This window comes from Mirounga angustirostris, unplaced genomic scaffold (assembly GCF_029215605.1).
Source record: "Mirounga angustirostris isolate CCGP_5_RB_7025 unplaced genomic scaffold, mMirAng1.0.hap1 SCAF_3, whole genome shotgun sequence".
Lineage (NCBI taxonomy): Eukaryota > Metazoa > Chordata > Mammalia > Carnivora > Phocidae > Mirounga > Mirounga angustirostris.
In genome coordinates this window covers 57,991,495-58,004,612 of record NW_026991711.1, presented here as the reverse complement: position 1 = coordinate 58,004,612, position 13,118 = coordinate 57,991,495, and the positions used below count along the sequence as shown (strand labels likewise).

The following is a 13,118-nucleotide window of genomic DNA, read 5'->3' as shown; positions in this document are numbered from 1 at the left end:
CAGCTGAGATTTCAGTGGGTTTAACCCTCCTGCCGGTGTAGACTCTGACCATCCTTGTTCCATCAGAGCAATCCCTTCTTTGGTCTAGTTTAGGAGCCAGGGTGTAATCTGCGTAGTTCTGGTCAAAAGGAAGCCCAATGACTTTGGTTAAATGCTTAGAGCAGGAGATACCCTGTTTCTTCTCCTGGATATAAGTAGGGAAGCATGTAGCCTCAGGCTGCTTGTAATCAGCTTGTTCCCATGAGGGGATTCAGCCATCAGACCAAGCCAATACCTGGAGAAGGCTCACAGAAGCCCCTGCTCAGTAGCTTGAAGTCCAACTTCTCTCAGGATGTTATGTGAGATAGTGATTGTTTAAGCCACTTGGACTTGGGTTTTCTGCTGCTTGTGACTAAAAAATATCCTGATACACTAAATCATCTCTGATCCTGGGAAGTGACTCCAATCATCCCGAGAGGGGCCTCCCTTCCCATGGCAGGGCTGGGTGGGCCTCCCTCAGAGGCCCAAATCCAAGTCTAGCCATTTCCTGCTTTCTTTTCTCCTGTCAATGTTCAGTGCCCATTTCTGGTGACCTTTATTTTCTGTCTCATTTCTTAAAAAACAAACATACAAACAAACAAAACCCACAGAATTAATTCGACTTTTAAAGTTTAATTTAAACTTAATTTTTATTTCAACAATACATATTTACAAGTTAGATGGCTAAAAAGTTCTTAAAAGGAAAAGAGAAATCTCCACTGTATTGTCCCACCCCAAACTCTCCAGAGGCCATCCCTGTCCGTCCTTTTCACAGTTTCTTCTGGACTGTAGCTCCTATTGCTAAATAAGATTTTTCTACAGCTTTTATCATTCTCTAGCTTTAGTTGTTATGCATTTTCTGTGATGGCAGATGGAGACCTAGACTTCTTACACCCCTCCCCCACATACATATCCTCTCATTTCTTAAAAAAGTTATATCACAGTATTTTGTTATTTACATTATTCTCTGTGTAAACATTAGTCACAGCTGAGCCATGTAGTGTACTACGATTATACTTCTGTTCTTAAACAACTGTTTTTCTGCTAGCATTCATTGATCACAGTGTCTTTTCCCTTGCTTATTTTTCTATGTATTTTCACTACTTCATCCCAAGTTCTTCAAGAAAAGTACAAATCCCTCCAATGCACGCAAATCAATTAGTTTCTTGTTTTTCTGCTACCACCAACATCTTATGTTGTTCACCTTTCTCCTGTGTTGGATTCCTTGTTTCTTAGATGCCATGTTTTCTTCTATCTTGGCTTAATCATTTATTTTGGAGGAGCAAATCCTCCAGTGGGTTTCTGATAAAAAGTGCAAGGGTGATAAAAGTGTTGAGACCTTTCATACTGAAAATGTCTCTGTCTACCCTCTCATTTATTTGTAGGTGTTTTTCATGTTTGGGCCTTTGCCCCCTGCCCCCAAAGTGTAGTGGTCATTGACTGTTCATAATTAAGAGTGAGGCTCTAACAGGTTGACTAGATGCTCTCTGAATGGAAGGGATTAGTTGCACTGTGGGCTTCCCTTTCAGGTAGGTAATAGGGCAGGTGCTGGCTTTTGTGTTGGGAAATCCTCAACAGTCTGTATCTGTTAGTCTTTTTCTTGGGTCGGACAGTTTCCCCATAGGGGGATCCTGCGGGCTCCTGTTTTGACAGGATATGAGTCTATCAGCATTCTGACAGCTGAGTAAGGGAAGGGCCCTGGGGCTCTTGTTTACTATGAAGATATTCCCTTTCTCCCTAGCTTGAGGTGACCACCTCCCTCCCACACTCCACTCCCCCTGAGGTCAATAACTCCAAAGAGAAAATCTTGTGAGAATGAGGAGAGGTAGGTGCCTGGTGGGGAAAGGGAACTTTTATTCACTTTCTACCAATCTTCCTGGAGATTTGTAGGGAGAGCGGTGGTGTAAGCACCAGCTAACCCTTCTCCACAGATATTTTTTAAACCCTTACAAGCTGTGTGAACTTGAACAAGCTTCTTAATTTCTCTGAGCTTCAGGTTCTTCATTCGTAAAGTAGAAACATAAGACTTTGGTGTGAGGGTTAAGTAGGGTTACTGAATGTGAAGTGTCTGGCACAGTCTGCCCAGCATGGAGAGAGCATTCAATTGTTGGTGGTACAGTGGTCTGGGGTCTGGAGGAAGAAGTTGGTAGTCTCCCTAGCTTTGTTTCAGTGGACAGAAAGAACCCCTTCCCACTATCCAGTTCTTTTCCGTACTCCTTCAAAAGGAAAGCCACCCTATTCATATTTTGCCAAAATATTAATAGAACGTCAGGGGTACAACAACCTTTACAACTTGTCCTCTACCCCACCCTCTCTCTCAGTGCCCAGCCAAACACTTAGAGCAACCACCTCTCTTCTGGCTCCCATCCCAATAGATTAATGTGCAAGACTGAGAACTGCAGTGAAGTCAGTCCAAACCTAAATCCCAAGAGTAAAATTGACCCCCTCTTCTCGGCTATTTCACACATAATCCCGCCACCCCTAGGCAATGGCCCAGTTCCTCCTCTTACTCTTCCTATCTTTTCTAGCCCCCTGGCAAGAGACAGGCAAAGAGAACCTTCTTGCCTTCAGTGTACTAGAGCCTCTTTCCCAGTGCAAAATGAAATTTCTCCTTCTCCCTACTTTTCACCAGCTCTTTCTTGCCCCCAGTCCTTCTCTCCCTTTTTCTCTCACTGTTCTTGTTTGGGACCTTGACTCTGCTTTGTCAAAGGGCAGCCTTCTTCACAAAGTCTTTTCAGTGAATTCTTAGGATGCTTTTCTTATCTGCTCTGGAACCTCCTTTAGCTTTGTTAACTGGCTATATCTTAGGGGATTGAAGATGCAAGAGGAACTGGAGAAGCTGGGGAATCTGAGCTTATCTTAAAGTTAATTTAGAATGCCTGGTGGGACCAAGATCTGGTGGTACAGAATCTGATGAAAAGAAGCACACAATTGCTAAGTATTTTTTCCCAGTCTAACATTTTAGGTTGCAAGACTAGTGGAGATTTTGCTTGCTACATTTCTCATCTAGACTCAACCACTGAAAACACACCTAATAAAATGTTTGGAGTAGGACTTGATTGACCTTTGTGGAAATGGTGTAAATACATGGTCATTTGAGACTATGTGTGAATGAAGGTCAGCATAAGGATACAAGAACAGGCCTCACCTCCTAACCCCTTAAACTTGTGTTTCCTTTTTCAACCACATGCAGACAGGAATGCTGCACTTTTTCTTCTGTAGGTGATCTTTTAGGAGTATGGACCTTAGTCTGTCCTTAAAATTTTCCGCAGCAAAGTAATAGAGCAAAGGATTGAGGCAGCTGTTGGCTGCTGCCAAGGCCAGTGTGATGACCACAGCTTTATGCAGCTTGTCTTGGCATTTATTCACTTTCCACACAAGCAGGTGCAGGGTCCTCAGTACATGATAGGGCAGGAAACACAGGAGGAAGATGATCAAGGCAATGATGATGGTGATAAGTGCCTTCTTGTGAGAAACCCGCAGACCCGATTCTGGGACCTCCACCTTTAACAGAGCTCGAATGATCAGCAGGTAACAAATGCTGAGCATGAAGAATGGCAGCAGGAAGCCTATCACCAAGGCAATGTAGTTCATGGTCTGCAGTTTAACAATTTTACCGATATTCAACTCTAAGCATAATATGGCACCGCCCTTCTGCTCAGAGCCATTTTTCAGAAGCACTACGGAGGAAGCCATGATAAGGATCCATATGATCCCACACAGAGTCCAGGCACTCCTGATGCTGGTGACATGGAGGAGCCGGAAGGGGTGAACAGTTGCCAGGAAACGCACGATGCTCAGCACAGTCAGGAAATAAATGCTGCTGTACATGTTGACATACATAGAATAAGACATAATCCTGCAGGCCAGGTCCCCAAATATCCAATTGGAACCTCTGAGGTAATAGTCAGCTCTGAAGGGTAGTGTACTTGTGAATAAGAAATCTGAAATGGCCAGGTTTAGCATGAAAACATTCACAGACGTGGACTTCTTATAAGACTGCAGGAAAACATAGATGGAAAAGCCATTTCCCAAGGCTCCCCAGACAAATATTATCAGGTACACAGAGGGGTAAAAATCCCTTTTGAAGTTCTCAATTGAACAGTTCCTGTTGCTGTCGTTACTGTTGAAGGTGCCATTGGGTTCCATTTCTGGTATGGAGATGGATGGAGGCAAGGACATAAGTTTTCTCTCCATGCTGGATTAAAAAGAAACAGACATAAGAAGTTACTTCTTGGGTGCCTGGGTGGCTCAGTTGTTAAGCATCTGCCTTCGGCTCAGGTCATGATCCCAGGGTCCTGGGATTGAGTCCCACATCGGGCTTCCTGCTCTACAGGAAGCCTGCTTCTTCCTCTCCCACTCCCCCTGCTTGTGTTCCTGCTCTCACTATGTCTCTCTCTGTCAAATAAATAAATAAAATCTTTAAAAAAAAAAAAAAAGAAGTTACTTCTTGCTCACTACCTACATCTTTCCAGATTTTAATGAAATGGAGAAATACTAGCTTTTCTTTGCTACTTGAGTCAAAAAATACCAGAAAAGTCTTTACTGTATGCTCCATTATATTTCATGATAAATTTCTAGAATGTAAACTAAACATTAATTTTATTTGACTGAAGCTGAAGCCTCAAACTTGGGGGACCTTTGGTCCAGTGCTTATGTTAATACTGCAGTCTAAATCTACCAAACAGCAGATGTCTCATTAGAATGTATGGAAGACAAAAGGAAGTGGCACAACATTTTCAAGTGCTAAAACAAAAGTCTACCAACCCGGAGCTCTTTATCCAGCAAAAATACCCTTCAAATATGAAGGAGAAGTCAAGACATTCTCAGATGATAGAAAACTAAGAGAATTTGTTGCCAGCAACAAACCTACCCTAAATGAATGGCTAAAAGAAGTCCTCTAGACAGAAAGGAATCAATAAAAGAAGGAACCTAGAACATCAAAAAAGACGTAGATCATGAAAAGCAAAAATATGGGTAAGTACAATAGGATTTTCTTCTCTTTTTGAGTCTAAGTTATGTTTGATGACTGAAACAAAAACTCCAACATTGCCTGATGTGATTTGATATGATGTAGGGGAAGTTTTAAAGATAATTATATTGTAAATGGGGGAGGGTAAAGGGACACAAAGGAGGTAAGGTTTCCACACTCTACTTGAGTTGGTAAAATGATGACACCAATAGACTGTGGTAAATGATGTATGTGTAATGTAACACCTAGAGCAGCCATTAAAAAGCTATACAAAGAGATATGCTCAAAAACACTAGAGATAAATCAAAATGTAATTCTGAAAAGTGTTCACGTCACCAGCAGGAAGATAGGAAAAAGAAAATAGATCATGCAAATAGAAAAATACAAAAAAATGGCAGACTTATCCCTGACAAATCAATAATTACATTAAATATAAATAATTACATTAAATATAAATAGTCTAAATATACCAACTAAAATATAGATTGGCAGACTGGAATATATATATATTATATATATATAAATTATATACTGTATATAAGAAACTCACTTCAAATAACAGTATTGGCAGGTTGAAAGTAAAAGGATGAAAAACGTTTGTGTCATACAAACATTAAAGGAAATCAGGGATGGCTCTTAATATCAAATAAAGTAAACTTCAGAACAGAGAAAATTCTGAGAAAGGGACATTATATAATCATAAAATAGTTTATCTGCCAAAAAGACACACAGGTTCAAAATGTGTATGCACCAAACAACAGAGTTGCAAACTATGTGAAGGAAAAACTGATAGAATTGAAAGGAGAAATACATAAGTCCACAGTTATAGTTGGTAATTTCAAAACCTTGTCTCAATAACTGATAGAGCAAATAGACAAAAACTCAGTAGGAATATGATAAACCTCAAATACAACATCAACCAACAGGAACCAATTGACATTTATAAAATACTCTATTCAACAAAAGCAGAAGACACACTCTTTTCAAGTGCCCACAGAACATATACCCAAACAAACCACATCCTGGGCCATAAAACAAACCTCAACAGATTTAAAAGAATTGAAATCATACAGAGTGTGCTCTCTAACTACTATGGAATCAAACTAGAAATCAATAGCAGAAATATAGAAAATCCCCAAATACTTGGAAACTAAACAACACACTTCTAAATATTCCATGGGTCAAAGAGGAAGTCTCAAGGGAAACCAAATAATATACTGAACTGAATAAAAATGAAAATGCACCATATCAAAACTTGTGGGGTATAGCAAAAGCAGTGCTGAAAGGAAACTGTGTAATACTAAATGCATACATTACCAAAGAAAAAGTTTTAAATCAGTCATCTAAGCTACCATCTCAAGAAGCTAAAAAAAATCCTTTAAAAGTAAAATAAACTTGGGTAACCTGGGTGGCTCAGTTGGTTAGGTGTTTGAATCTTGATCTCAGCTCAGGTCTTGATCTCAGGGTTATGAGTTCAAGCCCTCATGGGGCTCCACATTGAGCATGGAGCCTACTTAAAAAAAAAAAATGTGAAATAAATCCAAAGCAAGCAAAAGAAGGGAAATAATAAAGGTAAAAGCAGAAATCAAGGAAATTAAAAACAAAACAGAGAAAAATCAATGAAAGAAAGAACTGTTCTCTGAAAAGATCAATACAATTGACAAACCTGTAGCAAGACAGACAAAAGTAAAACTAGAGCAGACACAAATTGCCATTATCAGGAATGAAACAGGGGACATAATTATAGACACTGCAGACATCAATAGTATAAGGGAATACTATGAACACCTCTACACACATAAATTTGATAACTTAAGTGAAACGGACTAATTCCTTAAAAAAAAAAAACAAAACTACCCCAACTCACCACATACAAAATGATAATTAGAACTACTGAGAAAATTACAATTTAAAACTCTAAAAAGGAATCTCCAAGTCCAGGTGGTATCACTGGAGAATTCTACCAAATTCTACCATATTTAAATAAGAATTAACACCAGTTCCATATAATCTCTTCCAGAAAATAGGAGAGGAGGATACACATCCCAATTTATTTTATGAAGCTAGTATTACCTTGATACTAAAACCAGACACAGTATAAAACCAAAGACTACAAACCAATATTCCTTATGAATATAGACACAAAATCTCTTAGCAAAATATTAGCAAATAAAATTTAGCAATATTACAAAAAGAATTATGCACCACAACCAAGTAGGGTTTATTTCATGCATTCAAGTCTGGTTCAATATTCAATATATTTCACGTAAAAATTGTCTTTTTTTAGTGTTAATGTCATATTCATCTAAAGCAGTTTCCTCTTCCTTTTTTTCTTTCTTTCAATTCCTCTTTCTCTTTTTCCCTCTCTTAGGAAATGAATGATTACCTGATCAAAAGAGTCCTTCACTCTTTATGTGCACGTTCTAGGAACATATGGTCTAAATAAACAGGCACAATGTCTGAAATAAAGGAAGACAAAGTTATTAAGAGGTATTTCATTTTGTGGACACTAAAAGTGTATTTACATAATAGCTTTTATTATTACAGTTGTAAGAAAACAAGAAAGGGCATTCTTTTCAAGTTAAAAGAAGATACCAATTTTGGCATGTTTCAAAGTCTTTAAAAAATTAATTTATTATATGGTAACAAGTGTCAGCACAATATTTTGATCTGAACAAGGCCAGGGTTAAATTGCCTTTGATTAAACTGAATTTCCTGCATGGGATTTATGAATTAAGCAATATTCCACTATTTCCATAACTTGTTTAAAATTTAAAATTATACATATAAAATTGTATTTAACTAAAATGAATGATAACAATGAATTCTTTTTAAAGATTTAATTTTATGACATTCTTACTTTGGGACAAATCATAAGAATTTAATGTTTTAACTAAAACTGTAATTTCCTGATCTTTAACTAACTTAAAGACCTTAGACAAATAGTTAATAAATAATCTTTGGAAGCCCAAACAATTTCTAAATAAGAAATAGATACAAAACAGTGGTTATTCAATATAATGAATTGAATGAATATAAATTTTTACTTTATTTTTTACAAGGGTAATAGATGAACAAAATGTGTAAATGCCTTTGGATTATACTTTTAAATTCTATTATATTTTAAAATTGTTTAGATTGTATGACAAATGCTAGTAGACAGAAAAATATCTAAATTAGTCTTTATTTTCTCTCCTCTAACTGTTCTTATGCTTGATGAAAAGGAAGGTTGATTACCTTGGTCAAGATGATAATTAATATAGTTAATACAGAGAAATACAAATATGTATACAAGATAATGAATATGATTTTCTGTTTATTAAGAAAGCTGGAATAGTTTATTCAGAGGGCAAATTTAATTTATACACACACTGTTTTATTTAATAGACTTAATTTTAAAGCTATAGTTTAATACTTTAAATTCATTACTTATTAGTGTATTTATATATTTGTGAATGCCTAAATGCATACATATGAGGACATACTAATAAATCCTTAACTGTAGGTTGTTAAACATGAATAATGTATAAAAAGAGTAAAATTATAACATAAAATAATTAGGTTATTTTATACTCAGTAGTAAAGATATTTTCATCAATAAAATATTCTGTTAAATTTCAGTGCTTCTGATATACTTTCAAGTCATTTTTTAAAAGATTCCTTGCTTTCAAAATAAAGTTTTTAATAACTATTGTTAATTTCTCAGTGTTTTTACAATGTTTCCTATAATTATTTCTTGACTCTAAATACTTACGAGTTATATCTTCTCTCCTTAAGCAACTATTCCTGATTCTTTCTTTCCCAAATTCAGACACCCAAATTTAGGATAAAGCCATTAATTTGTTTTTTGTGCCCAAACCATCTTGGGGTTTTATTAAAATGGCCAAGGGGTAATACAAGCTTTGTTCCTTCATCCTATGAAAGGAAGGAACAGTGGGAATAATTAGATTTCTAAAAATCCTCTGAATTTTAATTAATCTAAAACTATTGCGAGAGCGTTTTGGTTTGCCAAACAAGTAATAAGAAAGCCGATAAGTTACCCCAAAAAAGTTGATTATACTTAGGTAAAATATGCTAATGCAAATATCTTTCAGGGATTACATATTTTTAAGTTAAAAGAAGCATGTTTGCATTTAAATGCAAAGATTACTATAACCGAGATAAAAAGATTTTTTCCCAGGTTTCTAGATTCACGAACCCTTTCTCCTTTTTGGTCATGACCAATCTGAACAAGCACTAGACTTTCTGATTCAGTTACATGGGAATCGTCAGAGGTCAACTTTTGATTTCAGTCTTTCATCAGACCTACTAGCCACATGTAACCATCTTGTTTAAGAGCTATAGCAGCTCCAGCAAGGCTTCTAGAAGCCTTAAGTCAACTTTGTCAACTTAGTTCTATGGTCTCCACTAAACTTAATAGTCTCCCTGTTGGGGGCACCTGGCTGACTCAGTAGGCAGGGCGTGGGACTCTTGATCTCTGGGTTCTGAGTTCAAGCCCCACATTGGGTGTAGGGATTACTTAAAAAAAATAGTTTCCCCCTGTTCCTTTTATTAGATATGACTTGGGACTTCTCAGCCAAATCACATAAGCTCCTATACAATTCTGCTGGTTTCCCTTAAAACATAACGATCCATTACTGTAACATTAAACCAAGCTACCCTGATTTCCTCCTATGTGTGTGTGTGTGTGTGTAAAAGCCCATGACTGGTTATCTTAGTAACCGAGGTGTCCATACCTTGCATGGACCTTCTAGATTCTCCCTTGCATATCCCTGATTTAATTTTGTTGGCTCATACTTAGAAAGAAAGATAAAATTGCCAAGCAGGCTATGCTATCTCTGATTTGAATTTACTCTTGAAATATAAGCTTTATCTTGAAATAAAATAAAGTCAGATGACCAAGTTAAGTGCCTTTACCCAGACTTGCTGACAAAAGGATAAAAGAACAAATACTTATATGGATACACGGAATATGATTTTGGATTCATCCATGAATTCAAAATACGTTAGAAATAGAGATTTCCTGACACTACAAGACTCCCTATAAAGTAAACAATGAATCAGAGAACCCTCAGATGTTTGCTACCACTCAAAGAAACAGCCATAATAAAAGTAGAGTTTAGCAAGGCTGCTTCATGGTATTACCTACAACAACTGAGATGAACTGGCGATGGTATTAAACCAACACCGGCAGGGTAATCTGAAGGCTACTGCTAAGGATGCTCCCATGCATGCCCTATCTGCCGTCAACACAATGCTAGCAAGTCTGTAAAGGTAGAACATGGACAACCACAGTCCCAAGGCTCCTTTGAACATCTCCAGAAGGTCTTTGAATGTGTTCTGGTTATTGTTTATTCTCAGAGCGTGTTAAGGCTTTTCTTTGCTATAGAGCTCTGTCTGGGGTATGGTAGGAAAAAAAAAAATTGCTTAATTTGGGAATCCCAGCTTGTCTCTTCTGTAAGAGACACACATTTCACTGATAGAGTCATCAAAGAACAGTAAAGCTTTAACTTTTACTTAGAAACGTCGCTGTCCTTATCCACAGACAACAGGGAATGTAACAAGAACTAATGGAATTCTAACACCCTCAAACTTCTAAGGATTGAAGTGTTTCCATTGGCCTTGATTACAGGCAATGAGATCAATCCCCCCTGGAACCCAGAAATTATCTCCTCCCGAGTACATAACAAGCTGCCTTGTGCATTTGGGGATTACTTCCAATCCTTGATCCTATTCTATTGTGATCTAATGTGATGACTACAGGGAAGTTGCATTTCCAAAATATTCTCCAAAGCTGTCTCCGTGTGATCTGAAACCTAGATATTTGGTCTTCCAGAAAAGACATCAGAGAAAAACTTCTCTTGACCCTAGATGGAGAGGATCCTATTGCTATCTTTAACAACAGACACTGTATTAACACTCCAATATTTTAACTTTTGGACTCATGTCTCCCAACTAAAAAGACACACAGAACTTTCCCTCAACTACTGGAAGTCCATTCCTTTGAAAAACCTCAAACTGAAGATTTTTAGAAATTCTCCAGAAGCTGTTGATTTATAGAAGGGCAGATATTGACTACAGAAGCAGACAGCTTTCACACAAGACAGAACAAAATTAATTTTCTAATTCTTTAGCACCCTTTTCTTTCTCCTTACTACTCATTTTGTTCATCATTGTACTTTTACCCTGTCTATTAACTAATATGATCTCCCTTATCTTCATCCTGGGACCCATTACAGTCTTTGCCACTTAAGAGAAAACAGAATTCTCTGAGTTGTTTTTTCTTTTTTTTTCAAGTAGGCACCACACCCAGCATGGAGCTCAATGTGGGGCTTGAACTCACAACCCTGAGACCAAGACCTGAGCTCAAGAGTCGGATACTTAACTGACTGAGCCACGCAGGCACCCCTCTGGGTTGTTTGTTTTTTCTTAGATCATAGCTACTGTTCTGAATTTAACTGATTGCTGACAACATTTAATAACTAAAACCAACCAAACAAAAAACAAATAAATAAAAAAACACTTCAAGATGTAAATTTTCTTCTCCATATCCCTTCTGATAGTTAAGTTTCCCCTCACATAATTAACCCCAATTTCAGTCTTATAAAAATTGTATATTGACCCCATATCAACAAAATGCTTCTGCTGAAGTCCTTACAACCCTATCGGCAAAACCTAACCCTTTGGGAGTGGGAACAAAGATTGGGTCTAACCCGGATGGAAATCATTATTTTCTTCAACAACCTTCCAGCCTGCTTTGCAGGACCTGTTTGACTCCACTAAAGGCATCTGTCCACATCAAATGACTTTCCACCCACAGATGCTCAAATAATGAAAAAGGCTCATTCCTATTTTGAGAAATGATTCTTAAATTCCCCGTTACCACTCGTCTACTTCTTATGTGGACATCGGGCTTACACCCACCTGCCACACACTAACTTACCCTGTGTACTCAAGGTCATTGTTAGAGGATGTCAGATGTTTAAAATTACCACCCCTCCAGGAATTGTGTTTCCCTAAAAAGAATACACAGAGACATCTGAGAGAGGCAGGTACAGGCTAATTGAGAGAAGTCTCTCTCAGGAGAGAGAACCAATTGCCTGGTGTGCATACTGTGTAAGCAACAACTACCAGAGTTGGAATAATGCAACTGGAAAGAATCACTCATAACTTATTTCTCACCCTGGCAAGAGTCTTATTTATTTACAGTGTACAACTTCTGCTCTGGAAGCTGACAAAGACTCGCTCCTTGATCAAACTCTAGCCAGGCTCCTCTGAGCCCTCTTCCTGATAGGCTTCCAACCTGCTCTATAAAGACTTGAATAAAGGATTAACAGTTTTTTGTTTTTTGTTTTTCAGTGTTAACATTTTTTTAATTATAAAAATGACAGTAGATTGTAAATGCTTTTGTAGTCTATAAATAATTTTTCTATAAACAAAATGTCATGATCATTTTCCCATTCAATAGATTTTCTACTACAAGATAAAAAAAAGATTGCTTATGTAAATGCTAAGGATATAACATGACTCTAAGCCAGAGAACTCTGCCTCATGCCCAAACACATAAGGATTAATGGTAGGATGGAGGAGAAAACATTTCTGAAGGGGTAGATGGCCTAGCCTAACCACATAAATATGCAACAACTGTTCTTACAGTTTATGAGGGCTTCTCAACCTGTGTTTGCCACACTCTTCTTTTTTTTTTTTTTTAACATTTTTTATTTAAATTCAATTAATTAACATATAATGTATTATTGGTTTGAGAGGTACAGGTCTGTGATTCATCGGTCTTATACCCAGTGCTCATTACATCACATGCCTTCCTTAATGAAGGACTAACAGGTTTTTTTTTGTTTTTTTTTTAACAGTTCAGGGCTACATCTCTAGGATGACCAAAACCTCCTCTTCTTGTAGAGCCTGAAAAAACTCAAGGCTATCAAAAGAACTTACTGTTTGTTCCAGACAACACCTGAAGATAGGGCTCCTGTCTCCCAGCCTCTGTGGGAGGGTAGGATCCTAAGCTTCGAAAGTGTCAGTTAGCAAACCCAGATGGAATTCACATGGGCCAACCTCCCCTTCCCATTTTTTGTAATTTTTCACTTCCCTGACTCTGCCGAGCACCTGTTTA

At 37.4% G+C, this 13,118-nt stretch overlaps 1 protein-coding gene across 10 annotated transcripts in view; it reads right to left on the bottom strand.

Annotated features, from left to right (window-relative positions):
• Nucleotides 1–635: 635 nt before the first annotated feature.
• CYSLTR2 (cysteinyl leukotriene receptor 2) overlaps nt 636–13,118 on the bottom strand; it is a 33,192-nt gene continuing 20,709 nt past the window's right edge. For 6 of the 10 annotated variants that reach the window (XM_045869422.3, XM_045869425.3, XM_045869421.3 and 3 more), the window contains 2 exons: nt 7,377–7,449; nt 636–4,216 (listed from right to left, as the gene is read on the bottom strand). In XM_045869422.3, the coding sequence (XP_045725378.1) occupies nt 3,178–4,215 (1,038 nt within the window). In that variant the 5' untranslated portion in view covers nt 4,216; nt 7,377–7,449 and the 3' untranslated portion in view covers nt 636–3,177. Of the gene's footprint in view, nt 4,217–6,394; nt 6,504–7,376; nt 7,450–8,744; nt 12,007–13,118 lie in introns of all 10 variants that reach the window. The other 4 variants (XM_054506317.2, XM_045869423.3, XM_054506318.2 and 1 more) reach the window with 4 other exon arrangements.